Source organism: Phyllostomus hastatus, unplaced genomic scaffold (genome assembly GCF_019186645.2).
Source record: "Phyllostomus hastatus isolate PE091 unplaced genomic scaffold, TTU_PhHast_1.1 phas_scaffold_585, whole genome shotgun sequence".
Lineage (NCBI taxonomy): Eukaryota > Metazoa > Chordata > Mammalia > Chiroptera > Phyllostomidae > Phyllostomus > Phyllostomus hastatus.
In genome coordinates this window covers 27,898,217-27,925,086 of record NW_025334037.1, presented here as the reverse complement: position 1 = coordinate 27,925,086, position 26,870 = coordinate 27,898,217, and the positions used below count along the sequence as shown (strand labels likewise).

General features: G+C 58.1%; 3 protein-coding genes across 29 annotated transcripts in view; 2 read left to right on the top strand and 1 right to left on the bottom strand.

Annotated features, from left to right (window-relative positions):
- Nucleotides 1–6,404, top strand: part of PHF21A (PHD finger protein 21A) — a 164,084-nt gene extending 157,680 nt beyond the window's left edge. For all 20 annotated transcript variants that reach the window (XM_045825299.1, XM_045825303.1, XM_045825296.1 and 17 more), the window contains 4 exons: nt 1,608–1,763; nt 3,817–3,892; nt 4,232–4,335; nt 5,619–6,404. In XM_045825299.1, coding sequence (XP_045681255.1) covers nt 1,608–1,763; nt 3,817–3,892; nt 4,232–4,335; nt 5,619–5,876 — 594 coding nt within the window. In that variant the 3' untranslated portion in view covers nt 5,877–6,404. The remainder of the gene's footprint in view (nt 1–1,607; nt 1,764–3,816; nt 3,893–4,231; nt 4,336–5,618) is intronic.
- A 38-nt stretch (nt 6,405–6,442) lies between these two features.
- On the bottom strand, nt 6,443–16,159 carry LARGE2 (LARGE xylosyl- and glucuronyltransferase 2). 4 transcript variants are annotated; one of them, XM_045825342.1, is made up of 14 exons: nt 15,818–16,159; nt 15,363–15,697; nt 14,946–15,028; nt 14,665–14,788; nt 14,241–14,412; nt 14,010–14,114; nt 13,492–13,604; nt 13,285–13,410; nt 13,037–13,192; nt 12,744–12,904; nt 12,091–12,369; nt 11,620–11,769; nt 11,335–11,530; nt 6,443–10,054 (listed from the first exon to the last, which is right to left on the bottom strand). In XM_045825342.1, exons 2-14 carry the CDS (start codon nt 15,633–15,635, stop codon nt 9,740–9,742), a joined length of 2,253 nt encoding a protein of 750 aa, XP_045681298.1. In that variant the 5' UTR covers nt 15,636–15,697; nt 15,818–16,159; the 3' UTR covers nt 6,443–9,739. The 4 variants fall into 4 exon arrangements, with proteins under 4 accessions (XP_045681298.1, XP_045681297.1, XP_045681299.1 ...); XM_045825341.1 differs by having other exon boundaries at nt 15,791–16,158; XM_045825344.1 differs by lacking the exon at nt 6,443–10,054 and adding an exon at nt 10,649–11,103 and having other exon boundaries at nt 15,791–16,148.
- Nucleotides 16,160–20,204: 4,045 nt separating this feature from the next.
- On the top strand, nt 20,205–26,039 carry PEX16 (peroxisomal biogenesis factor 16). Of its 5 annotated transcripts, none has more exons than XM_045825426.1 (11): nt 20,205–20,444; nt 20,645–20,680; nt 21,454–21,530; nt 21,871–22,004; nt 22,101–22,223; nt 23,008–23,088; nt 23,213–23,365; nt 23,466–23,538; nt 23,668–23,787; nt 25,142–25,206; nt 25,778–26,039. In XM_045825426.1, exons 1-11 carry the CDS (start codon nt 20,333–20,335, stop codon nt 26,022–26,024), a joined length of 1,221 nt encoding a protein of 406 aa, XP_045681382.1. In that variant the 5' UTR covers nt 20,205–20,332; the 3' UTR covers nt 26,025–26,039. The 5 variants fall into 5 exon arrangements, with proteins under 5 accessions (XP_045681382.1, XP_045681383.1, XP_045681384.1 ...); XM_045825427.1 differs by having other exon boundaries at nt 20,216–20,444; nt 22,123–22,223; nt 23,459–23,538; XM_045825429.1 differs by having other exon boundaries at nt 20,230–20,444; nt 22,123–22,223; nt 25,778–25,934.
- Nucleotides 26,040–26,870: the final 831 nt, after the last annotated feature.

Sequence of the window (26,870 nt, the reverse complement as noted above, 5' to 3'; positions counted from 1 at the left end):
CACTCCTTACCCAACCAGCCCCTCTGAACCAAGTGGCCCGTTTGTCCCATGTACATCATCACTGCTAATTTCACCTGTGATGCATGTAAAACACTGCGAAACCCTAGAATTTTTACCAGCTTCCTAAAGATGCAGGCTTACAACGGGGGCTAAGGCTCGAGAAAGACAGCTCTCTGGAGAAGAGCACCCCAGCCCGGTTTTGAGAATGGAGGAGGAGGTCCCGGGTACTGGCGGGGTGAGCCGCTCCCATCGGTGCTGGTGCCGACGGGTGAGCTGCTACCCTGCGTCCTCAGGCAGCGCTTTTGCGTCTGCACTGAGTATCTTTTTCACTGCCCAGAGGTAACGTTTTCTTACTAAGAAAGGTTAAAATCCAACCGCACTCTGATGATCTTACAACTTTCTCAGCTGGTTTCCTAGGCTGCTGGATACCCTAGTGAATCATAGAGAAAGTTTCCTTTCCTGGAGAGCAATCGTAGGTCTGGGAAGATATGCTCCTTCCGCGGCGGTGGTTGAGGGTTGTCGGCATGGGAAGGCAGACTCCAGCACTGTTGTCTGCACCATCGCTTCCTGGGCAAGGTTTCTGATTTAGGCCTTTTGGCTGGCAGAATAGCCTAGAAACCTAAAACAGCACCTTGGAAGTGAAAAGGAGGAGTCTGGTCCCGCCGGGGCACTGCCTGTGCTGGCTCACCTCTGACACGTCCCTGCCCCCCGGGTCTTCAGCAGCAGCAGCAGCGTTGGTTCTGGTCAGAGAATAGGGCTGGGATTGACCCGCTGAAAAATACCTATTCATTCCCTCTTTTCCTTCTTCAGTGTTCTCTCCAAATTTTAAATAGACTTGCTTCTCACGGTGCCTTCTGTTCAGATGGCTCCAGCAGACTTACCTGAGCGCGCGCACCCGCTGAGCGGGTCGGGCAGGCGGAGCGCGCTGAGGCGCTCTTCTCCGAGCACCTGGTGCAGTCGGTGGCTGGGCGGGCCGCAGCTGCCCGGAATAGAACGGTCCGTTGAACGGCAAATGCCCAACCCTGGTTTTAAGAGAGAACATTGTCAGCTGTTGTCTTGGCTTTTAAATCCTTCATATTAGAAAGCTTATATAAGTTTAATTGGCCCCTGACTTAATCTTTCCCCATTTGAAATTTCACTGTATTTTTTCTCCCTGAGCAAAGGGTTTAGTAAAATTCCATTTCTTGTCTGTTGTTGTTCCAGTCCTTCTAAATTTCCTCCAGAAACGATAGGTAATGAGAATCGTTTGTGTACTTGTTTTTAGAGCACTTTGGTGGACGGGTTTCAGTGTCTTACACTCTGACTGGGTCAGGCTCCACCAAAACGTAGTAAACGCCTTCACCTGTAGAGTTAACTGTGGCCTGGTGCCCGCAGAGCTCCCCTGTAAAGCCTGCTGGGAAGTTTAGAAGTCTGCCCCTGCGCAGGGAACCTCGGCTGTGTGGGGCAGGCGGGGCTTGTGCCATTTGTGCTTCTCCTGAGTGCCCGTGGAACTCGCGGGGGGGCAGAGCGGATTGTCCTGAAGCAGGTGTACGTGCCCAGAATGTCCATGCTAGTGTGCACACTTGGCCTTTTTGTCCTCTCTCTTACCTTTCTTCTCAATTCCGTAGGGTGATATCCACGAGGACTTCTGCAGCGTTTGCAGAAAAAGCGGCCAGTTGCTGATGTGCGACACTTGCTCCCGTGTGTACCATCTGGACTGCTTAGACCCGCCTCTGAAGACGATCCCCAAGGGCATGTGGATCTGTCCCCGATGCCAGGACCAGGTACTGGGAGGGCCAGGCGGGGCGTGGGGCCGAGGAGGAGAGGGACGGTGCAGTCAGGAGGGCTTCCCTTTCCCTCTGAGCTGGGGAGTGGCGCCTCTGCCCCCCGAGGTTTTCTGCCCTCCGTGTACAAGTGGAGACACTCTGCTTCCCTTTATTTGAAAAGAGTTACCTTCCCGTTACCTTGGCCCTTAAAAGTCTATAAGACTTTGTGCTTCATTCTCTTAAGAATGGGCCAAACCTAGTATATGGTTTGGAGACTGTTTTGAAAATAAAACTCTTCAGTGACAGTGCTCAGTTGATTGTTTCATTCAGATAACAAGTGGCACTTTTAGCCCGTGTCGCCATCAGGATCAGAGAGCTGACTGCAAAGTGCTGTCTCAGTATTTCATGGGCTCGGAAGGCAAACGTAGAATCTTGCGATGCTTAGCGAAAGGGATACATTCTGGGAAATGTCATTAGGTGGCTTTCGTCACGAGCACATCACAGAGTGCACTTACACGCACCCGGCTGTGCCGCACACCCAGGCTGTGTGGCGTGGCCGCTCCTCCCAGGCTACAGGCTGCAGCACATCACTGTATAAAACAACGTGAGGCCAAATCGAGCACAGGAGAAAACGGTGCAACCGAGAGACGTGGCCACCACGAGATGTACGAGGCTGCTGGCGGCATAACACGGTGCACTGCTTTACAGCGAACTTCTCGTTTTTAAGAGATAGAAGTGTACACTCTAAAATAACAATAAATAATAGAGCAAATACATAAACAGCAACATAGTCATTATCAAGCATCATGTACTGTACATACATGGATGTGCTTTACTTTTGTATGGCTGGCAGTGCAGTAGGTTGGTCACACCAGCAGCACCGCAGGAGTGTGTGTTCAATGATGCTACCACAGCTGTGACGTCACTAGGCAATAGGAATGTGCCGGCTCCATCAGACCCTGTGGGACCGCTGAGGTGTACGCGGTCTGCTGTGGGCCAGACAGTGCCGCACATGACTGTACTATTTATTAGCTGTCCCGTCCTCTTCCCCCTTTCTGTTCAGTTTCTGATTTCTCTTTCTCAACTCTCCACGTACATTAAGGTTTTCATTATAAGTGGTCTCAAGTCTTTTCTGGAAGTAGGTAAATTATAAGCAATAAATCAGCAGGCAGTAGCTCAGCAGATGCGGGGACCCTGCTCGGTGCTGTGGAATTCTTTTTCTTTTTTAAGGATAGTCTTTTTTTTTTTTTTTTAAGATTTTATTTATTTATTTTTAGGGAGGGAAGTGGGGAGAGAGAGAGAGAAAGAGAGAGAGAGAGAGAAACATCAATGTGTGGTTGCTGAGGGTTATGGCCTGCAACCCAGGAATGTACCCTAGCTGGGAATCGAACCTGGGACACTTTGGTTCCCAGCCCGCGCTCAATCCACTGAGCTACACCAGCCAGGGCTTGTGGAATTCTGATTGGAGAGGATGCTGGGTTTCCCCTCTCGATCTTCCTCCTCTCCCCGCTGTCTCCTGGGTGTAGGCAGCAGAGACAGTTCTCTCTGTTCTCTCCCGGTTGCTGCCTCGCAACCCTCTGGTCATCTTCCACAGGGGTCTAGATTATACTTTAGTACACAGCTGATACTTAGTTTCCTTGGTCATGCTGTCTTTGAGGGATATGCAAAGCTAAAACTGAGACAGGCGGCCCGTAGCAGGTCAGGGACAACACTGCCGTGGCTGTGGACATCGTGCAGACTCGCAGCTATGCTGGTGGTTCTGGCTGCGGGGAGTCGTTGGGGCCACGCGGCATGTATGAAAAGATACGAATGCCCAGCGAAGTCCCAGCCTCTCTCGCAGCTGGGGCTCAGGTAGCTCGGCTCTTCCTGCTTCATATACCTCATTCTCTCAGGCTGACATCTGGGAGTTTGTAGTCCAGAAACTGCGGACCACGGTTTTGCCACCATAATCATTCCTGGATTTTTGTCTGCCAGTAGCTACAAAAACTTAGTGACACTGTTGCTTGTAATCACACAGTGGACGTGTGTTTATGCCTCCTTCTCAAGGTAAAAGTCTAAAAAATCGTTTCAGATGCTGAAGAAGGAAGAAGCAATTCCGTGGCCCGGAACTTTAGCAATTGTTCATTCCTATATCGCCTACAAAGCAGGTAAAGAGATACCCATAACCCCTTTTGTGTAATCTCCCCTTGTTTAAAAAAAAATTACTCACAGGAAGCATTGCTTTGTTTTCAGAAGGAAATTTAAAGTTAAAAATGAGAAGCTTTTAGTGAATGAAGGGGAAAGTTGTGTAGCGCTTTCTTGGGAAGGAAAAATGGGAAGTAGATTCTGTGCTGGGTAAACCAGGCCCCGGCCCCTGACAGCTTCCTCGGTGCTTGCAGGGTGTGGGGTGCACAGGGTCCGCGCACGGCGGCGGGGCCCAGTCGGTCTGAACACAGTGGCCTTTTCGAGGAATTTATTGTTAAAAACAGTTCCCCCATTTTTTTCAGCAAAAGAAGAAGAGAAACAGAAGTTACTTAAATGGAGTTCAGATTTAAAACAAGAAAGAGAACAACTAGAGCAGAAGGTGAAACAGCTCAGCAATTCTATAAGTGTAAGTGACCTCCTGGCTTCAGTGACAAATACAAGAAGTGGTAGAACTTCCTCTGTAAATAACAGTCCGTGTGGCTTCCAAGGCTGGTTCAGATGCTTTATAGCTGATTAACACAATCACCTTGGGCAGATACAAAGTTTGCCTCTAGGTAGCGTTGGCTCTCGGGCACTGGAGCCCGGGGGCTAAATATGGTGCCTCAGCCAAGCTCTGGAACATCCTCCTGGTGTCGGTCCGAGAGCGAGAATTTTCCGTCTCCCGGCCGAAGAGGCAGGTGGGCAGCGACAACAGTGTAGCCGCCACGCCAGTGCGTTCCTGAGCGTGTTCGGGAGGAGTGTGGAGCCTCGCCTGGCCCTGGGCAGACACAGACCAGGTCCCTGCACACGCGCCTTTCGGGTCGCCCTAGCTCGTGCGTCCATCCACATGGCCCTTCCCTCCCACCCTCTCTTCTACACGGTGCTGTGTGCATTTCCAGGTTTTCCTGATGGGCCTGAGGAAGAGGGGATTCTAGAGACGAGTACGGAAGTAAATACTGTCCAGGCAGGGGAGAGAGCTGTATTTGTAACAGGGATCCAGGGGCTCCTCCCAGCAGGAGCAAGTTCTTTTCCATTGTGTAGGTGCCCCTTGTTGGAGTGAGGTGGCCTCAGTCCTCACAGACACTAGGAGGTGTCCTGGATTTGGCGACAGTTCAGCTGTCCTCTCACCTGCTTTCCCTCCCCACCACGCAGGTTTCCCGTCTCTTTCCCTGCCCAGAGCAGGAGCCAACGGGTGTGAGGGGCTGAATGCTAAAGACTAGTGGCCGAGCAGAAGGGGTTCTGTGGGCTGGGGTGTGATTCCAAGCACCTCTGTCCTGCCCCGGGCTCTGCCTCTGAGTTCTTGCTGCCCGAGTGCTCCTTGCCGCCCCTGGCTTGTTTCCTAGTCCAGGAAGCCCAGTCTGGTCCTGAGTCTGTTAGCGCCCATCAGCACGGTGGAAACAACTGCCAAAGCAGCTTCAGCACAGCTGTGGGAACTCTGGTTTTCAAACGACTTAATTTTGTAGTATTAGAATGGGAATTCGCCTTTGGTCTTAAGTCCTAGTGTCAAGTACATTTGGCTTTTAAACCACTCGCTTGCCCTCTCTCTCTTGCCTCCGGAGCCTCCCCCTTCCTTGGGCAGTAGCACCCGCCCCAGTGTGGAGAGCAGGGCTAGGGGCTGCATGCTAGCCAGTGAGGGTCCTCCACCCCGCAGAGCTGGCAGGCCAGTCCGCACAGTGCAGGCTCAGTGCGCCGCCCTTCTCGTTGCTGCAGAAATGCATGGAAATGAAGAACAGCATCCTGGCCCGACAGAAGGAGATGCACAGCTCCCTGGAGAAGGTAAAACAGCTGATCCGCCTCATCCATGGCATCGACCTCTCCAGACCTGTAGACTCTGAGGCCACTGTGGGGGCCATCTCCAACGGCCCGGACTGCACCCCCCCTGCCAGTGCTGCCACCTCCACGCCGGCCCCCTCCCCCTCCTCTCAGAGCTGCACAGCGAACTGTAATCAGGGGGAAGAGACTAAATAACAGAGCCCTGCTAGGAGAAGCCACGGGATCCCGGCGGCGAGGAGAGAAAAACACTGAAGACTCTAGAAAAGCAAAGCCGGATTTCTTCTGGAAAGTACGGAATTCTTTTGGTTCTTTGGTTCCAGAGAGAGAGAAGATGCTTGTGCCAGGTGGCACCAGAGTTTGCCAATTGATCCTTCTTATTCTGTGTGTACATGCAAAGATTGGACCATGTTACATGAAATAGTGCCAGCTGGAGGTTTTTTGCCAGCACCATGCCAAGTGAAATAATATATTTACTCTCTCTATTATACACCAGTGTGTGCCTGCAGCAGCCTCCACAGCCACCGTGGGTTTGTTTTTGCTTCGTTGGGCGGGGAGCAGGGACGGGCGGAGGGAGGAGAGCAGGTTTCAGATCCTTGTTTGCCGAGCCGTTCGTTTAGGTAGAGAAGACAAGTCCAAAGAGTGTGTGGGCTTTTCCTGTTTCTAAACTTTCACTACTATAAAACCAAAAAAAGAAAATCGAGATTTAACCAACCCCAGTGCCCGGAGGAGGGGTGGGGAGGGGAGGGGAGGGAGCCGGGGTGGGAAAAGTATATCAAACAAGCAGTATTTCTCATTGTCTGTGGCGGCCCCAGCGTGCGGAGAGGGGGGCACCAAGGACCGCGGCCGGTTCTTCTCCCCAGCGCCCCGCCGCCCCCCAGGTTCCCCGCTTGGGCAGATCGGTGCGCGTAGGTGGGAGATGGGGTCCTTCCCTCCCCGAGAACGAGCAGAGCCCGGCCCGGCGGCCCCTGCCCAGGGCGGGGAGGAAGAAGGGTGTGTCGAGGAAGGAAAAAAGGTGGATCGGTGATTTTACTTGAAAACAAGCTCCATCCCTTTTCTATATTTATAAGAAGGAAGATCCCGAGCGAAGCAGCACGCGACCCGGGTGTGTGTGAACTGAATGGAGACATTTCTTTCTTTTTTCTTTTTTCCCAATTTTTGTTTTTGTTCTTTTTTCCTTTCAAAACAAAAGTTTTATTTTGTCGTCTATTTTACTTTTTTGGTAACAAAAACTAAAATAAGGAATAGCAAAGCTGTTTTTCAGGCTGACAGTCCAATTAAGGTAGTCGAGACCTTGCATGGTAGAATAGGAGCCATAGTGTCAGTGAGGTCCAGTGAGTCCGTGTGAGTCCTTGTGTCATCGTTCGGGGCACTGTTTTTTTTTATGCAAGGGCAAAATCTTTGTATCTGGGGGAAAAAAAACACAACTTTTTTTTTTAATTAAAAAAGAAAAATAAAAGATATTGAGGTCTTCCTAGTGTTACTTAAATTAAGATCAAGGTAAGAAACATTGTAAAAAAAATTACAAAAGTGCTATTTGTTTCCTAAAAACAGTGATTTCTATTAAAAAGGTGTCAGAACTGGAGAAAATGCTGTGTAGTTATAATTTTTTAGCACAGAACCTGCTGATCATGATGACATTTTGCTGCGTTTGTATCTCGAGACTGTGGGGCTCGTCTCCATGATCTCTGACCGCGGACGGCGGCCGGCCGCAGCCCTGCCAGGCAGGGCGGGGCTCCCCTGCCGGTCCCCCCTCAGAAAGACCGCCCTCTCTTCTCGGTGCAGGGGTCTGGGCTTCTGTTGCTGGAGCCCAAGCGGAGCGCGGATGGTATCAGGGCCCTACCCACTCTCCCCTCGGATTTTGCTAGAGCAAAAGGCTGGTGCCTACATAAGACCCCTTCCTTTGGTGCTGCTCTTGGTCTTTCAGCCACCAGCATTTGGAGCGCTCGGGGGGACGACTTGGAAGGAAGTGGGCAGTGAGGCTCATTGGCGCCCACGCACCTGCCTGCTGGGAGGGCGCAGGGGGCACGCTGGCTGCATCGGCCCTTGGTGCTTAGGAAGAACAAAGGAATGAGATTTCTTAAGGTTACATGGTGTTTCTCACACAGAGAGCCCCAGGGTGGCCTTGGTGTCTGTCTTGCCTTTGAAGAGAGGTCTGAATTCCCAGCCCCTTGCTCTGCCCGCTGGCTCCAGGCCCCAGAGAGGAGTTGTCTCCGTCTTGCCCACCCACAAGCTTCCCGGGTGACTTTTTGCCGGAATCTCTGTGCGTACCTTGGCTTGGCCCGTCTCCCTCTTCTAGAAAGCAGGCTTGTGAAAGGCTCAGACCACTTCTGTCATCTTGCCTTGTGGGAAATGGCTTTTGTCAGGCGCGTGTCCCTCCCCCCCCCCAGTCCTCTGCCCGTTGTGCCCCTGGCCAGTGGGAGGGGGCAGAGGCTCTGCACCCCGAGCGCTCCCAGCGTGTGTCTCCCCGGCCTGCCCAGTGCCTCCTCACAGCCAGCGTCTAGGAGGGGCAGGGAAGTTCTCGTCAGTTTCCCCCTCACCCAGTTAGACCCAGAGAGACAAAGATGGATCCTGAAAGCAGGTGGGACAGAGAAACACCTCTTGGGTGAAAGGAGTCTCACCTCTACCAGCAGTTGTCATTCATCTCCCCAGGGAGGTGACCAAAGGGCCCTGAGAGTGGCTGCATGGCCCTGAGACCTTGGCTGAGGGGTCGCCTGAGGGGGACAGAGAGGAGCCCCCTTTCTTCACGCAGAAACCAAGGTGCTATGTCTAGCCAGGGAGCTGTGTCTGGTCGGGAGCAGCCGGCAGTGGCGGAAGCCCGGCAGCAGGCCGCAGGCCTGTCTCGGGGTTCTCCCCCTCGACTTGTCTGGGCTGGCAGCCGCCCGGGCCCGGCAGCCAGGGATTGCCAACAGCACGTTCCTTCTTGAGAGAAGTTGGGAAACCAACCATCACTAGAGGCCTTTGCTCAGGAAGGAGCCGCCTGAGGATCTCTGGGTGGGGCGAAGCTGGGAAAGGACCCGTGTGTGGCCTGCTGCTGGGCGCAGGCCCCTCGGACTGTGCCTAGGGCTGGGCTGTAGATTTCTCCTGAAGTGCAGATGGGAGCCATCTGGGGAGTCAGCTAGTAGGGAGTCCAACAATGCAACCCTGCCCCAAACCCACATTCTGGACTCAAATTTCAAAACACCCTACCGCAAAGAAAAAGCCCACTGTTGCCGTCTCCCTTTGCCTCCCTGCCCCACCAAGGGACGCCCCCTCTCCGTCCCCCAGACCTGTGGTGCCTGTGCCCACCTGAGACACACCCTCACGACTCCCACCCCTCCCACTCCTCTCCTCCCCACACCTGAGAGGAGCGGCAGACAAATCAGAGACGGCCTGGCTTTGTAGTCACTCCAGGGGCCGGGCTCTGCTGGTCTGGGTCCAGGAAGCCGCCCACCCGGCCCCTCCCCTCGTGGGGGCCACCGTCAGTCCTGCGGCTCAGGCAGCGCCATGCCCGGGGGAGGGGGGGGGCAGTGAGGTCACACTGCTGTCATCTTCTCATCTTCTCCATCCTTGGCTCACTTTCTTGCCAATGTGGCCTGCGGGTCCTTTCTCTCTCTCTCTCTCTCAGCCTGCCGAGTCTTGTCTCACCTCTGCTGAGCTCATCCGGAGTCCTGCTTGCTTCCTTCCTTCCTTCCACATCAGGCCCTTGGGGCAAAGCTACCGGCTGTACCTGGCAGGGAGCCGAGTGTGGGGCCAAGGCAGCCTCCAGCTGGCACCCTCTGAGGGCCCAGTGTCCCTCCAGAGGGACCACCACTCTGTCCCTGCTGCTGCTTGGCTCAGGCTCCGTGGGGGGCACGAACGGGCACGGCTGCTTGCCCCGAGCTGCTCCCAGGAGGTGGCGTGTTCCCCACTCATCTGTCTCTGCGCGCAGTTGCCTCTCCGCCGGCTCCCACACTGCCTGTCCTGGGGGTGCAGAGCCTCCTCGGGCTCTCACTCCCAACGGGCGGACGCAGCATGCCCTGCGTGGTGTCCTCCCCTCACGCCCTTCTGGGGTGTGGTCTTTCTTACTTATCCAAAGGGCTTCATAGGAGACTTTTACTCCAGGGGCAAAAGTCTCTTCGGATGGTAGGATGGACGGTGGCCCAGGCACGTTTTCCAGGCGCTGAGTTCTCCAGATTCCGAGGCTTCTGTTGTGTGGCAGCAGCCTTGCTCTGTGTGAGTGACTGTGGGTCTCGCCCCCACCCCTGGGCGGGGCGCCCTTGGCAGGTCACAGGAGGCCCATCCTCACCTGACTTAGAGCCATCCTTGGGGTCAGCACCTCGCCAAGAAGGAAGGGGTGGCTTCTGAGACGGCTGGGACTTTCCCACAAATGTGAAGGGGAGGAAGCTGGGAGTCCCCTTTAAAGAGAGAGCAGAGCTCGTGAATCCCATTGGCTCCCTGTTGCCACAAGGCCCTTCTTGAACCCTGAGGACTCCACTGTCCCCCACAGCAGCCTTTGGCCCCTTGCCCCTCCTTCCAGTGTCATCGGGTCCTTGGAGCGAGTAAGCTGCAGCCAGGCAGGACAGGACAGGCAGCCAGAGGTCAGCGAGCTCTGGGCAGAAAGGAGCCGGCCAGCCCCCAACCTGTCTCTCGTCCGCGCCCTCTGTGATTTCAGTCTTGGTAGAACTTGTATTTGGAGTTTTGTGCTTCAAAGTTTTTGTTTTTGTTTGTTTAATTTTTGTTTTGAGGGGGTGGGGGGGATACAGAGCAGCTGATCAATTTGTATTTATTTATTTTAACATTTTACTAAATAAAGCCAAATAAAGTCTCTCAGCCTCATGGTGTTGGGTTTGAGGTGCGGGGCGGGTGGGCGAGAGACACCAGTCCCAGCCTGGGGTGGCGGGGGTAGGAGGGCTGGGTCCTCCTATGACTCCAGAAAGACTCAGGACCTCCAGGCACCTCCCTGGACTCACAGATACCCTTGTACCCCAAACAAAGAAAAACACAAAACAGAGCTTTTAACATTATTTATGAAAAAAGGATGCAGAGTTGAGGATGACGGAACCGGCCCCAAACCAGCTGGGGTGGAGGGACACCAGGGCCCAGGTCTACAAGAGCAGCAAAGGGAGGCTCCCAGGCCCCGCCCCAGATGCTCTAGTGCAGCCCTTCCCAGAGACCTTAAATAATTTAAATAACGGAGAGTGTGAGGGCCAAGGCCAAGGGCTGGGTCGAGCCACACAGGCCCAAGCCCTGGGAGGTCAGGAAGGCCTCAGGGCTGCCGCAGGGCAGTGAGGTATTTGAGGGCAGCAGCCCCGTAGCGGCGGGACAAGTCCTGGTGGAACTCCTCCTTGAGGGCCTGCAGGCAGTCCCGGTAGGTGGTGCTGGAGCGGAAGCAGGAGATGTCAGGGCTTGGGGTGTGTGGCAGGTGGATGGCAAAGGCCTCTGGCAGCACCAGGAGCTCATAGTCCTGCGGGGGTGGGACAGACCAATGGTCAGGGCCCGGGCCGGAGGATGGGGCACAGGCTTATCTGATAGGCTCTAAGAGCCAAAGCCAGGCCAAAGGGCAGATGCTTGCAGTTCTGCAGAACGTGGGACTTCTAGTGGTGCTGCCTAACGGTGCAGTGCGCCACGCTGAGACATAGTGAGCTCCCGGGGCCTGGAGGTATTCAAAGCTGGAGGCAGCAAGGATCCCCCTCACCTGTGCATCCAGCTCCACGATGTGGGCCACCTTGTTCCAGCCAAAGCCCACGAAGCGGGGGTCGTAGCGGGGACAGTCACGCGGCACCACCACATAGGGCTCGTAGTCGGCTGCCCATTGCACGCGGTACGGGGCCTGAGCCTCCCGCCAGCGGGCATAGTCTGTGGGCGTGTGACCCCGAGGCCACTCGTGGTACCTGAGGGCAGGGAGCCAGGCTGAGGCTAGGAGCTCGAGGGTGGTGGGGGCGGGTGTGGGGAACGGGGACAGAGCAGTGGCCTCTCCCACCTGAAGGTGTAGAGAGATCCAGCGTCCAGCAAGGCCAGCAGTTCAGCCTTGGACCTGGGGAAGCTGAAATGGTAGCGCAGGGTCTCGAAGGCGGGCACCACCAGCGCTGCCTTCCGCCCGCCGCCCAGCTGCAGCTGCTCGATGGAGGCCCTGAGGGGAGAGCACTGTGAGCAGGAGGAGGTCTGCCCCCAGCATGGGACCTGGTGACTCTCCAGCTTTCGGTGGGCACAGGGCCCGACGTTCACAGGCCAGGGCCCCCTCCTGCTCGGTGGCAGACAGACTCGAGTGCCTGCTGCGGGAGGGAGGCCCAAACCCTCCCTCTCTTCCGGCAGCCCAGGGGAAGGGTGTGGCCCCCTGCACGGAGGACCCTGAGGCCCAGACAGGAGTGGGCACACAGTCGCCTGGGGTCCGGCAGGTGGCCCCAGCCCTGGGCACACCCACCCACACATGGTTCCTCCGCCTCTCGCCCACCTGAGGTAGTCGTAGAGGGAGTGGGCAGGCAGGAAGTCAATGTCGCTGAGGAAGACGTAAGGCGTGAGGGCCTGGGCCAAGGCCACGTTGCGAATCTGGTTGATGGGGTAGAGGGGCCCCTCACGGTACACCACGTGGTAGGCCACATCCCTCCGGGCGGAGAGCACCGCTGAGGCCTCGACGAAACGCAGGAACTGCTGGGCCTCTGCGTCTGTCAGATACAAGGCCAGGCTCATGGGGCCCGGCCAGTGTCTGCACAGGGCTTCCAGCACCTGCAGCCTGGGGTGAGGGGCGTGGTCAGCCCAGGGAGGGCGGGAGTGCCTCCCAGCCTAGCTGCTGCAGACACCCCTCAAGCACTTACTGAGCTGGTCTTACTTAATCTTCACAGCTACCCCCTAGTGGGTACTTTCTCATTTGTCGGACGAGAAAACTGAGAGCCAGAAGTAGGAAGACTTGCCCATAGTCCTACAACTATGGAGGGGAACTTCCAGGCATCTGATTGATTCCCTTTCCACTGTGTCCAGTGTCTCCAACTTCTGGAACTCCCCAGGCATCAGGCCCTGAGAGTCCTTCCTTCCACCAAATGTAACCTGCCTCTCAAAATGCCCAGTCTCAGCCCCGGCCATGCTCTCTGCGGCTGCCTTCAGCCTCACCGGTCCATGGAGAGCTGGGCCACAAGGGTGACATCGTGGGGCCGGGGGGGTGGTGGCTCGTGAGGCAGGAAAGTGATGTGCACACGGTGCACCAGGAGCTGCTGCTGCCGGAACGCAAGGCAGGCGTCCTCCTCGTCGAGCTGTGCCAGGGCCCGCTGCAACTGGGGGGGGCGGGGTAGAGGGTGGGAGGACCAGGGCTAGGGCAGGAGGATCAGTCCCCATCCCGGGCTGGGTCGCACCAGAGCAGAGAGGGCCAGAGTCTCCCCAGTGCCAGGGAAGGCTCAGCCTCTCACCTGCTCAGCCTCTTGGGGCAGCGGGCTGGGACACCCAAAGAGCTCTCTCCGCAGCAGGTTCCCATCGTACTCCAGGAAGGTCAGGTGGAGGGTGCGGAAGAATTCCACGTGCTTGTTCTTCACACGTAGCTTCTTTGGTGAGTTCCAGTGGATCACCTGGGACCCGGCATGGTGTCAGTGGGGGGATGGGCGCAGGAGTCCCCCAACCTTGGCCCACAACCACCGCTCAGCTCCCCACCTGCCCTCACCTTGATGTCAGCCGCCTCCAGGTAGCAGCGCTCCGCCAGCGTGTGGTCCGACAGCTGCACATTCCAAACGCAGGGCAGGGGCTGCACCAGCCCCGGGTGCCCTTTGATGACAGCATTGAAGATGTCCTGGGCAGACACAGCCGTCTCGCCTTGGCCCTGAGCCTGTGCTCCCCCACTCCCCCCCACCACCACAAGGCTCCCCCAGACCTGGTCAGCCAGGGAGGTGGCGGGCAGGGAGAGGAGCTCCTGTGTAGCCGTCAGCTTCCACATCTGCTCCCAGCCAGCCCGCCGGAGCCGGTCCAGCCACAGGAGGATCACACCTGCCCACAGGGAGAAGTTATCATCCCCACCTGGAACGACCCAGCTCGTGGGGCCAGTGGTCGTGCAGGTGACTTTGGGATGTTTGTTTATTTTTTTGACTTAATGGCATTTTCTGTCAGACATGAGCATGGACAATCCCTGTTAGCACCCAAACCTCCTCGTACAGAACACAGCCATCTTCTCACACTTGGGAATCCCGGGGCTGGTAAAATCCCCATTTAATGGACCAGGAAACGGAGTCACAGGGAGACCAAGTGACTTGGCCCAAGTCATCGGCCACGGTTGGCACTGTTTTCTGGCTCTTCTCCCAGTGTTCTGTCCACAGCACTATTCTTCCTGGGGGGCTTCCTAGTACTCCATGCCCGGCCCAGTCCCTGGAGCCACCCCCCCACCACTGTCCCCACCTGTGTTAAACCCCCGGCCCAAGGCGGGCCAGGGCCTGTGGTTCCTCCAGAGGTTGCCCAGGTACCAGTCGCTCTGGTTCTCCACGAGACCGATCGCCTGCTCGTCTGGGAGGGGAGGGCACGAGGGAGCTGCCTGAGGCTGCCACTGGGCCTCCGCTGAGGTCTAGGCCACAGGGGGGCTTGGGCGGGCCTGGGAGGGGGTTGGCTGGGGCGAGGCCCCAGGCCTCTCACCAGAAAAGTGAGCAAAGAGTGCCCAGAGCTCCGCAATGTCAGAGGCAAAGGTGACGTCGGTGTCTAGGACAACAACACGGGCCAGGTCGGGCGGCAGGACGCCGGGGAGCACTAGCTTCATCAGCCCGTAGAGGCCGGAATAGTGCTTGTTGGGGATCCAGGAGACCTGGGGCTGTGGGCAGGAAGGGCAGGGTCTGAGCTGGCAGAGAAGGGCCTGTGAGCACCGGACCGCACTCAGGGTGACTCGGGGTGGGGGAGAGGGGGTGAGCCCCAGGAGGGGTGAGGGATGTGAGCTTCAGAGGTGTGGCTGAACTGGGGGTTCCCAGCAATGCTGACCTCTCCTCCCCTGGCCCCCTGGCCCTGGGAGGAGGGAGGGGGCTGGGGGCAGGGGCAGCGGGGGGTGCACAAGGGCCAGGGCTCCTGCCTTGAGCTCATCAGCGTCATAGAAGCTGACGCGGACAGCGGGCACCATCCACGTGTGGAAGAGCGTCTCCAGAATATTCCTGGCGACGGCATCAGTCACCAGGTGGAGGTGCAGTGGGTTTTTCCTGTGGGAGGGACAGGGGAGGAAAGCTGGGAAGGCCCAGAGGGAAGCACCTGGGACAGGCCCCACCCCAAGAGGCTCGGAAGTGGAAACACCAACTTTGTGATTCTGCCCAAGACTTTGTTCTGTTCCCCACTCCTGCCCCGCCCCCCCGCCCGTACCTGTAGAAGAGCATGGACTTCACCAGGGTGATTACATCTCGGCTGCTCTTATGTCCTGCACACACGATTGCCACGTGCAAGAGCTGGGGGAGAGACGCTGAGGTTGGCGGCAGCCCCCTTCCGCACCAGATGGTGAGGACACGCGGCTGGGCCGGCCTGGCCTAGGGCAGTGTAGCCCCACCGGCATCCGAGCTAGGGGAGAGTGGTGGGGAGCAGCGGCCCACCTCCGTCATTTCACCGGTGGGGAAACTGAGTCTGGTCCAAAGGGAAGTGCGAACCCGAGACGGCCCTAGCTGGCTGGCCAGGGCCAGAGCTAACACCAGGTGTTACGATTCGATTCCCGTAAGTTCCCAGGTGGCTGGGCTGGGAGGCGCGGCGCCCCCGGGATTCCCGCCACCAGAGGCCACGCACACCTACCTCGCACCTGGGAGGCAGCGGCTGTGGCGGGACGCAGTCCGAATGGTTGTGGCCCCCGTGGTCCACCTGCGGGTCTCCGTCGAGGGCAGCAGCCCCCCGTGGCCGCCCGTCGAGGGGAATGCGTGGCGTCAGCACACAGGGGAAGGCTCCCGGGCGTCCCCGCTCGCGGCGCTCGCACTCCAGATCCTCGCGGAACAGGAAGAATCCAAAAAGCAGCAGCAACAGCAGCAGCGTGGCGGCCCCCAGCGCCCGGGGGCGCCCTCGGGGCAGCATGGCAGGCTGAGGGGGCTGTCAGGGCGGGGCGCGACCCCGGGCTGCGGACTCCATCTCGGGCCCTACGAACCGGGGAGGGAGAGAGGAAGGTCGGCCTTGGGGCGGTGGGGCCCGACGGACGGCCAGAACGCTCCCGCGCTGAGTCGCCACCTCACCTACTCCAGCTGCTTGGGAACTCGGACCTTACTCTTCCAGGAGCCAGCCAGGGTGCGGGAGGGCGGGGGGTGGAGAGGGGTGGAGGCTAGGCCGAACCCGTCTGAGCAGGAGCCGGCCCCGCCCCCAACCTGGGTTCAGGTTTCATCTCTGCTTGGCTGAACCTGAAGGGGAGGGGAGACCCCCAGGGGGAGGGTCTCCGCCCCGCCCCTGCTCCGGCAGCCGACCTTCCCCCTCCAGGGCGGGAGGAACCCAAGAAAGCCGCTGGACTACTGGAGGAAGCGGGGGCCGCCAACGGGAAGGCCTAGTCCCCTCTACCTGCTCTGAGCCCATCCCCCTCTAGATTGCTCCGGGGCCCCATCTCTACGGAACCTGCCTCTGGGGGAGGGGCTGTGACCCTGGGCCTGGATGAAAGAAACTGCCGAAGTAAGGGGACTGGAATGCCAGCCCCGGCGGAGGTCAGGGACACCTGCTCTGGGGACAGGAGGCGGGGACACCTCTGGGGACAGGGGGCGGGGCTGGCGGAGAGCACCTGAGCCCTGCTTTCCACCGTAATACTCTCCTATCCATTCCACCCCTGACTCCGCACCGTCTCCCCTGCTCAGTCCTGGTGGTCTGGCCTGGCCCAGCGGGGGCTGGGACAAAACGGCGTTGTAAGGGTATTCCCTTGCTTAGAAACTGGCAAGAGACCTCAGTGACAGGGGTGACCTGGGCTGCCTGCGTAGGGCCTGGGATCCCCAACCCTTGCCTAGACGGTGTAGATTGTGCCCCGCACTGGCCTGGATCTCTTCCTCCGCTCCCCCACCCCAGCACCCCACTGCAGGCACCAGCCTAACCTCCGCCCCGGGAGGGGGTGGTGGGCGCTGTGGACCATGAAGGGCGGCCACTGTTGAATGAGTGTGTATGTTTGGTGCCAGGCCCCGTGCTGTGTGGCTGCACAAACTTCGTCGCCGCTAACCCTCACGTCAGTCCTGTGACACAGGCGTTACCCTCCACCAGGGGTGTGGAAGTGACCTGTTAGGACACCCGGAGGCTTCTTCCCCAGGCTCTACTCCGCAGGCAGTTTCCTGCCACTCCTCCCTGAGGGTTTCCCACCCCAGGATTCGCCCGAGGTGTTCCTTCTGCCTGGATTCTGCCAGATTCTCACAAAGCCTGCACCTCCTTCCACATCCCTAGGCTTATTTTCTTCCTCTCTTGAAATTCGACCTTGTCAACTTGTTGATAACCTGTCTCCCCTCCTAGCAGGTGGCTGCTCATGGGACTGGGTCCCCAGCACCCAGTCAGGGCCTGGCACAAACCAAGCGCTCAGTAGGTTTGTGCTGATGGGTGGTTACTTTCTGGACCCACCATGGCATATAATACGCACCCCACTTCTTTATCCATTCGTTTGTTGATGGACCCAAAGTTTGCTCCCATGTCTCGGCTAGTGTACATAACGCTGCAATGAACATAAGGACGCGCATGTCTTCTCCATTTGATGTTTGTTGTTTCTTCACATAAAATACCCAGAAGTGAAATTGCTGGGTCCTTGTCTCTTGTAATACAGCTATTGTTTTAAAGTCTGTTTTGTCTGGTAGAAATATTGCTCCCTGAGCTTTTGTTTGTTTGTTTCCACTTCATTTAATATTTGTTTTCATCCCTTAAAAAAATAAATTTGTGCTGAAAGTGGATAGAACCCACTGGGCCTCACCCTGACATGGAAAAGGCTGGGTCTTTTAGCCCAACATCCAGCTATAAAAAATGAGGGTCCGAGAGTCCCCTAAGCTCCCAAAAACCTGTGGCAAAGCACCCCAGCCTAAGACCCTCAGGTCTCCTCCTCTGAGAATCCAGGATGCCTTTCTCGGGGAGATGGAGGTCTGCAAGGAAGGTCGTGCTTTGGGCCTTTGGAAGCCAGGGGCAATGGTTGTCATGGAGACCGATGGTGGCTCCTTGCAACTCCCGGAATTGAGAGGAGATGAGAGGCTGTAAGGGCCACCCAAGCGTCTGGAGCTTTGAGCCTCCAGCGCCACCCCCATCTCTAGCCTGGAGCTGGGGTGGGGGTGGGTCAATCCCTCTGCAAGACCCTCAAAGGAGACTGTCTTCGGTGGGGGTTAAATAGGAGGGAGCAGGTAGGGCACGCAGTCGGGGCCTAGCAAGGGAGTTTGTGGGGGGACCGGGTCAGCACCTGGGTCTGCAGAGCGACTGGTCAGTCACAGTGCTGGTCCCATCCTTTGCTCGAGCTTACCATTCAGGGGGGATGCAGGTGTGAGATGCCTGCTGGTCCTCCAAGAGGCTCTCCTGGGGTATGGAGGAGAAAGGGAGACTCGCCTTTAGATGAGCATAAAATGGGTGCTGGTCTCCTAGGCCTGTGGCCTGGCTTGGCCCAGCTCTGCCCAGGACTTTGCTGTGTGACCTTGAATCAGGCAGGTTCTCTCTCTGGGCCTCAGTGCCTTCATCTGTACCTATTGGACTGGTCTAGCTCTCTTCCCTGTGGCTCAGGGCAGAATTAAGGAGGGGACACCCAGCCCAATCTGCCCAGTGGCCCTTCCAGCCCAACCAGGTGACCGAATACAGGCAGGGACCCAGCAGGGAGGAGCTGCCCTGGGCGCCTCCTGTACACGGCCACTCTTTGTCTCTGGGACTTAATCGAGCCCAGAATCTGGAGAGGAACAGGCAATCTTCCTGTAGTCAACCAAGCTGGGCCTGTAATCCCCTCCCAGTCCTGGAAGGAGACAAGAGAAACAGGGTCAACCCAAGAACCGCTCAAATTCTGCTCCGGGGCCTCCACTTCTGTTCTCCTTGCCTCTCTCCTTCCTAGAAGCACAGGATTACGAGCGCTGGGAGTGCCAGACACATCACTCTCCCTCCTGACTCCTTCCACAGCCGCAGAGGGAAGGGGTGGAGGCCTGCCCATTGGTGAGGTTTGGGGAACAAGTTCATTTAGATGGTGGGCTACAGGGAGAAAGAGCCTCACACCCAGGGCATTCCCTGAGCCCTGGTCTTAATTTGGTCTCAGTTGCTAACTTGACTCATGACCAAATGGCCTCAACATGTCACTGCTGTCCCTGGGCTGAGGGCAGTAGGGGTGAGAGCACTGGCACCAGAGACCTGCATTGAGGTCCTTTTGGCAATGCCATGCTTCGTGACCTCTGGTCACGCCCTCCTTGGGCTTTTATTCTCCATCTGTGGAAAGGAGTTTCTTGCAACAGGGCAACGTTGCTAAGAAGACGGTGAGTGAGCCTGGCACTGAGGTGGGAAGTGGGGTGAGAAACGGTGCTGGTGAAGCCTTGCCCACCTCCTGTGTCTCCAAGACCTTTGCCTCTCCAGAGGGTCCTGGATCTGTCTCCCTGTCTTCATTCTTGGCCTCTGGAGTAGGCCAGGCAGCTGCAATTCCCCCCGGATATAGAAGAAAACTAGACTGGGGGGGAGGCTCGGGGAAGGGAGTGCAAGGACGGATTGAGGCTTTCTGGTGAGGTGTGTTGCTTAAAACACCTAGACTCTGTGGTCAGACTAGACCAGGATTCAAATGTCGACAGGGTTCTTAAAAAAGACCCTTTCCGTGTGCACTGTCGGGATTCGAACTGCCCGGCGCATGCCCCGCCTCCTCCTCCACAACGAATGGCTGCACCGGAGCATCTCTGTTCCCTCCGCCTCTGGCTTCTTTTCTCCCGTCGCTGCCTCTTCCAAGGAGGCTGCCCTGTTTGGGATGGGATCCCCAGGGCTCGCCCCCAGCCCTTGAGTAGCAGCTGAGGACCAGGAGGTGCATCCGAGGGCCAAAAACCGCTTTGAGATTGATTCCAAGTTAAAGCACCAAGTCTGCCCTCAAACCATTACAGATGAGAAAACCCGAGGCCCAGAGGAAGAGGGAGTGCAGGTGCGCGCTCTTGGTGGGCAAAGTCCTAGCAAGAGCTGGGGCCGAAGCCGAGGCACTAACGGTGCTGGCAGGGGGATCAAGCCTGCGTAGCATAGTGGACCTCTCGCTGCCTCAGTTTCCCCAGCACCACCGGTGGGGGTGGGAGACGAAACTGGCCATAAGCGCGCCTGCCGAGATACATTCCGACTGTTTTTAGACTATCTGGGCGCCTCCTCGAGGCTAATGGAGGCTCCTTTCTGCGAACTACCTCCCAGCCCTTTAAAATACCCTCCTCTCGTTGGAACCGCTCGGCATTCTACTGCACAGACTCTAGGTTTCCGAACTCTTCCCTGGAATGTACAACTCCGACTGCCCCGGAGCATTCCTGGAGCTGTAACTGCGCAGCCGCAAGGGCAGCCAACCGGAAAGGCGGAAAGGCCAGTGTGGAGTGTGTTAACCAATGATCTGAAGGAGTAGGGAGGGCGGGATTAGCCCCTCGGTTGCTAGGCGCTACCCTGGTGGGAGGTGTTATAAGAAATGGGGTGATGGGGGGTTCAATGGCCCTTCACGTCACCGTCTTTCTGGACCGCGGAAGTTAAGCAATGGAGAGGCGGGCCTAGGACCGGAAGCAGGAAGGAGGGCGCAGGAAGCTGGGCACCGCAACCACTCGTACTGTCTGTCGGTCAGTGGGTCTGTCGGCCCACAGGGCAGGATGGAGAAGCTGCGGCTCCTGGGCCTGCGCTACCAGGAGTATGTGACTCGTCACCCGGCCGCCACGGCCCAGCTGGAGACGGCAGTGCGGGGTCTCAGTTACCTGCTGGCAGGTGCCACCCCGACCTTTGACCCATCCCTTCGGGGCTCTGACCCCTGACCCCACTGGTCCCTTTCCTTCCAGAGTCAGGGTAGTGACCATTGTGTTTGAGAAGTTCCTTCCAGGTTCCCGTAGGGCGTAGGGAGGGGACATCCAGGGACCCAAGACGCCCGGTGAGAACGCTCACAGATGCCTCCTTCTGTGCCTTTTTAGGTCGTTTCGCCGATTCGCACGAGCTGTCAGAGCTGGGTGAGCTGGGCTCTGGGGTGGGTGGAGGCGGGGCGGGCCCCGGAGGGCTTCCCAGAGGGGTGACCACCCCAGATCGCAGCCCTGGGCTTCCTGTTAGATCATCCTGTGTTGTGACTGAATCGGACAAAGCTCCAGCGTCCACTCTCAGGAGCCCTCTATGCCCCAGAGTTGAGAAAGAAGTCTGCCGGTCTTGACTGGTCAGAGGCTGAGCCAAGGGCTTTCCCTGCCTTTGCCCGGTTAATCCTCTCTACAGCCATATGAGGTGGCTACTGTTGTCCTTGGTGTCCAGTTAAGGGAACAGAAGTTCAGTGAGGTTAGGGAACAGCCACTGATGATCTCGGAACCTGGGTTCAAATCCAGATCTCCCAGATTCCAGGATCCTGGGACTGTAACTTACTCTGTAGTGTTGCTTAGTGAGTATTGGAGGTGACATCCCTGAAAGGATGAACTGGGTTTTGAAAGGTGGAAATGAAATAGACTTTCAGGGATAGGCTGCAGAGAAAGCAGAGGCCCAGAGGTGAAACCACACATCTGTGGCTATTTGAAGCACAGTGGGCCGTTCTGGGCTGGTTTGCCACTGAGATCAAACCATTCTTTCCCGTTCCACCCACCCACGTGAGATCATATTGGGGAGAGTGGAGCTCTGGAGAAGTGGACAGGGAGGTGGGTTGGTTTCCACATAATCTGTGGATGGCTGATCCATGCAGCTCTGGGGAGAAGGTGAAGGGGCGGAGGCTGCAGAGCCTGCCTCAAGGCCACCCTCTGCCCCTCAGTGTACTCTGCCTCTAACCTGCTGGTGTTGCTCAATGATGGGATCCTACGGAAGGAGCTTCAGAAAAAGCTGCCAGTGGTGAGAATTCTGCCCGGAACTGAGGGCGGGAAGCACAGGGACTCGGGAAAGACACAGTAACAGCCAGCCTGTGTGTTAGCACAGGTTATGGTCTCAGAATAGGAGACATGCCTATATCCACATGAGCCTCCGTCATCTCATTAGGTGAAACGTCAAGGTGTCAGTGTCTCCGTCTCAGATGAAGAGACTGAGTTTCAGGAACACGGAGTAGCCTACGTGGAGAGCTCAGACCTACCCATTTGGAAAGGGGAAAATCTACCTCTCTTGTCAGAGGAGTCCCCTTGGGGAGGGCCTGGGGCGAGGGGATGCCCCTTGACCTCTTGGCCTGGGGTTCTTGCAGTCGCTGTCCCAGCAGAAGCTGTTGACGTGGCTGAGCGTGCTGGAATGCGTGGAGGTGTTCATGGAGATGGGGGCCGCCAAGGTGTGGGGCGAAGTGGGCCGCTGGCTCGTCATCGCCCTCATTCAGCTGGCCAAGTATGTCGGGACTGTCGAGGGCCTTGGGTGGGGGCAGTCAAGGCCAACTGTACAGAGGGAAGGGGACACCTGTGCCAGCTAGTCACCTTCCCCCAGCTCTGCCATACCCCCAATCCAGGGCGGTCCTGCGAATGCTGCTGCTCGTCTGGTTCAAGGCTGGCCTCCAGACCTCGCCCCCCATCGTTCCACTGGACAGAGAGGCCCAGGCATCGCCCCCAGGTGAGCTGCTTCCCTGCTCTCGAGTGGGACTGACATGGGACTCATTTGTGGCTTTAGAGCTGACCAAGTCAATGTTGTCCTCTTATGGAGCACTTTGGTCCCCGCCAACTCACTTGTTCTCGTCACCCTGTATTTTAAAGAGAAGCAACAGAAAGATTAGGTTGGGGCAGAATCGGAATTTGAACTCAGGACTTCTGACATCAGAGTCCTCATCCTTTTTTTGTGGGCCGCACAAAGAGGGGACCGAGCATCAGCAGGAGACAGGGGTCATGCCAACTTTGTCCCTGGGCCTGGCTCTATATTAAGAACCCCAGGGTCATGAGGCAGGACACCCCAAAAATCTGTCCCTTCAGAGCTCTGGGCCCATCACCTGTTGGTCCCTGAGCCTCGCTGTCCTCGCCTTCAGTGGGGGCGGTTCCTCATGGTCGTGTTGAACGCCGAGGACTAGAGGTACAGCCCTTCTGGTGCGGGGTCCCTACATGTGGATGGGCCCTCCCTGCCTTGTTCCAGTCCCTCAGGAGCCTGGGTTCTTGGCTGGTACGTGTGCCACAGGGAATGCTGACCTCTTTTTAGGCCAGGGAGGGTGGCAGAGTGCCCACTGTGGGCAAGTGCCAGGTTGAGCCACAGTCCCTGATACTGTGTCCCTGATTCAGCAGTTGCCATAATACAAGCTCACCCATCCTCCCCTTAGCCCATGAGCGTTCCTTCACTGCACACATACCCTGTGCAGGCTCTGCCGGAAACACACCCTCTGACTGTGTGGCCTTCTGTCTATCCCTGCTAGACGGCGAGCACAGCCACGGCAGCCAGGAGCAGTCATACGTGGGGAAGCGGTCAAACCGAGTGGTGCGAACCCTCCAGAACAGTAAGTATAGGATGTAGCCTTACTGGCTACCTCAGTTCTGAGGTCACTGTGGGCCTAAGGCTCTGGCTGCCATCACCGCCTACCCCAGCCTGGGCCTGGCCGCCCACCCGCCTTTGCGTTCTAGCTCCGTCCCTGCACTCAAGGCACTGGGGAGCCCCGCAGCAGCAGGAACGACGGCAGAAGCGGCACCAGGAGGAGCTGAACGTCACCCCCACTCCGCTGGGGCTGCAGGAGACCATCGCAGAGTCCTTGTACATTGCCCGGCCCCTGCTGCATTGTATCCTTGGCGTGGGGCTACCGCCACTTGGGGGTCGGGGTGACGGGAGTGGACAGGGCGGTCCCTGTGCTGGAGACATCCTTGACGCCTTGGCCGCCAGTGCTCAGCCTGGGCATATGGGGTCAGCGGTCATGGACACCTTGGCTCCTTTCTGGCGTCGTGGATGTGACCAGGTGAGACTGGGCCTGTCTGGGGGCTCCACTCCCTCGGCTGAGCTTTGTGCTGCGGGCCTGGCCTCCTCTGGGTGGGCAGGAGCCCCTTCTCCTGTTGCCGGCCCTAGCAGTGTCCCCTCCTCTCCCCAGTCTGAGCCTCCTGAGCGACAGGAAGGGCCTGAGCCGCAGGGAGCGTCTGGAGCTGCGCCGCCGGACCATCCTGCTCCTGTACTACCTGCTGCGCTCCCCGTTCTACGACCGCTTCTCCGAGTAAGGGCTCTGCAGCGAATGGCGGGGCCCTCCCTCCTTCCCCCCTCCCGGCTTCACTGAGCACCTGCTGGGTACCGTCACTCATTCATTGCATCCAGCCTAGACCTGCCCTCTGACCTCTTGGGCCCAGCAGCCCACGCATGTAGGAGCTGAAGCAGTTATTGGCGGGAGATAGGGCCAGGCCATGGGGGCGGTGGGGGGTTTGGGCCTTCCACACCCTCTAGCTCATTTGCACATTCTCGGCAAATAGTTTGGATTATCCCCACTTCTTATGGGAGGCATTTGAGGTTCAAAGACATTATGCAGCGTAAACAAAGCCACCCAGCTAGCCAGTGGCAGAGCCAGATCCCACATCCATGTCCTCTCCTGGCCTGTCCCTGGCCTTGCCCAGCCCCCACTCTGTCTCCTGTGAGGGTCCAGAGCTCCCAGCCTCAGCCAGACACAGAGAGGCCTGCTGGGGGCACCCGTGGGGGCGGCTCAGGGCCAAGTCTCCCAAGGGCTTGCCAGGATGACGGCCTGAGGCCAGGCTGAGGTCTGAGGGGTCTCCCCTTACAGCAGCTGGGGCCATGAGACAGGCCGGAGGCCCCCAGGAGGCCCCGTGTCGGTTTTTAAAAGTGCACCCCCGAAAGACGGGTGTGAGTTGGAGGGGTGCTTCCTATTACGGCCATGCCGCCTCTGTTTTCGTCTGAGACAGTAGAAAGCAAGCTTATGCCATGTTTAATGCCACCTCAGCGAAACCAACTTGCCTGGCAGTCCCTGCATTCAGATTAGTTTGAAAGCTCATGAGGTGCGAGAGCCAGACCCTGTTCCGTTCCCTAGAGGCGTACAGAACCCCCGACACCCTGCAGTTTGCTCGTGCTTCCCCGAGGGAACATCGCTGCGCCCGGGTCCCATCACCTGCGGGACTTCGTATGGTGGCTGCAGAGGCGGCTCCCCGGGCCGCAGGCCTCCAACTCGGTGCGCTGTCCGCTAACCTGACCAGCCTGGCACCCTCAGAGCAGTGGCCCAGACTGGAAGGGTCTGGAAGCCAGGCAGAGAAATTCCTTGTTGTCCCAGAGGACAGGAGCAGGGTGCAGTCTGAGAAGGCACACCCTTTTTCTCCTTGTCACAGACACAGTGCCAGGCCGCCTTCCAGCTGTGCGCATCCCAGGCCTGCCTGTGGCTGGAGGAGGCAGGGCTGGTGCTATGCCCAGAGCTGTTGTCCTCGGAGCCGGGGTCCGTCCGCCCTCCATAGCTACCGTCTGTCTCTTGATGCCCTGCCTGTGGTCAGGTGGTCGGCGAGGGTGTGCTAGCACCCTTGTTTCCAGGGACCCAGATGCCCCACTCAGCCTGCCCCCCGTTTATCCTCTCGCAGGGCCAGGATCCTCTTCCTGCTCCAGCTGCTGGCAGACCATGTCCCGGGCATTGGCCTGGTCGCAAGTAAGCACGGGGCACCGTGTGATTATTATAGTATCACAGAGCTCATGCATGACCCGGTCCCCCGGACTTTTTTCTCTTTGTCTCCTTGTCGTTTGGTTCTTGGAGAGGGAGCCAGAGGCCAGGTTGGTGGGCAAGAGCTCCTGGACTGGGGCCAGGCTGGCCCGTGGTGGGAGGAGCGTTAGACGTTATCGGGCCACCAGCCTTTCCCTGCCTCAGGGTCCTGGAGTGATAGGGGACTCTCAGGGTGGAGACAGACTGGCAGGGACGGAGCCCCCCAGGGCTGTGTGGAGACTCCACCTCAGCAGAGAGCCTCTGGGCTGTCAGCACCTGCGGCTGGAAAGCCACGTGGCTTCTCCGAGCCTGAGAATCCCCAGTGTCTGTACTTGGGGACAGAGACCGCTGCCGATGCTGCCTCCTGAGGGGCCAGGAGCTGGGGGTCGGGCTCCTGGCTGTGCGGACGTGAGCGGCCGTGGCTGACAGGTGCCCCGGGTGGAGCAGAGTGGAAGTCTGACCCTCGGTCCTGAACTTGTGTCCTCTCTCTCTTTCTCTCTCTCACACGCTCCCACTGCAGGGCCACTCATGGATTACTTGCCCACCTGGCAGAAAATTTATTTCTACAGTTGGGGCTGACAGACACCCTGGGGGTGGGATGCGGGGAGGGGCAGGGTGTGCCTCGGCCTTTCAGTCCTCTGGGCCCCTCCGCCCTAATAAAACTGACTCTGGCCGAAGCCAAGCCTGTGGCCTCTCCGTGCCCACAGCCCTGGGCGCCACCGGGGCCCCTCCGACACCCTCCTGACATTGACCGCACCCTCTGGTGATGGAGCCACCGCGGCTGCACCTCATCACTGGACCAAAAGCCTCTGTTCGGACCAGGACCCACTTCCTCGGCCACAGAAAGCAGGATGTAACCTCGAGCCCAGGAAGCCGCCTGTCGGGGCAGCCCCTGGAGTAAACTGCCTCTCTCTCAGCACTTCCTGTTGACAAGGCGAGCCAGTGGGGCAGTGATGACAGCTGCCTGTGTGTCTTCTGGCCAGAGCCTGTGCCCGCGCCCCTTCCCCCAGCAGGGCCCTGCTGCTTGCCAGCTGCCTGTGAGGGAGTCTGGTGAATGGGGGACCCAGTCAGTGCAGGGTGGTACCTCAAGCCTTGACCTAGTTGAGAGCAAAAGGCCGTTCTCCTTTGGGAAAAGAACGTCAGGCACCAGCCAGTGCTGGGGTGGCTGCTGGGCTGGAAGGAATGGCGGCCTGCGCGGCCTGGGGAGAAAGCGGGGTGCAGGCTCCGCCTGGTCTCTCCCTTTTCTAACCTCTGCCCCACCTCCTGTGCCTGTGAACAGAGCACGGTCTGCCGCTGGTTTCCAGCAGACGGGTGGCCCCTTGGGTTCTGCACTGCTGTCCCCCGAACTTCACCTCCCTGACCCCCAGGTGGAGGGCCCCCCCAGAGGGGCCGGCCTTTCCCTAATGCTTGCCCTGGGTGTCTCTGGGAAGCTGCCAACCCCAGCCCTGGGCTGGGGAGTGAAGGCCCCGAGTTTCAGTGGCCACACCTGGAGGCCCACAGCCGTGTGCTGAGTGAGTGCAGCACAAGGGTGCTCAGCTGGGCGCTCGCTCTGCCGCGGGCTGGGCGCCCTGTGCGTGCATTCAGAAACGAGTGGAGCGAGGTCCTTGCGCCCA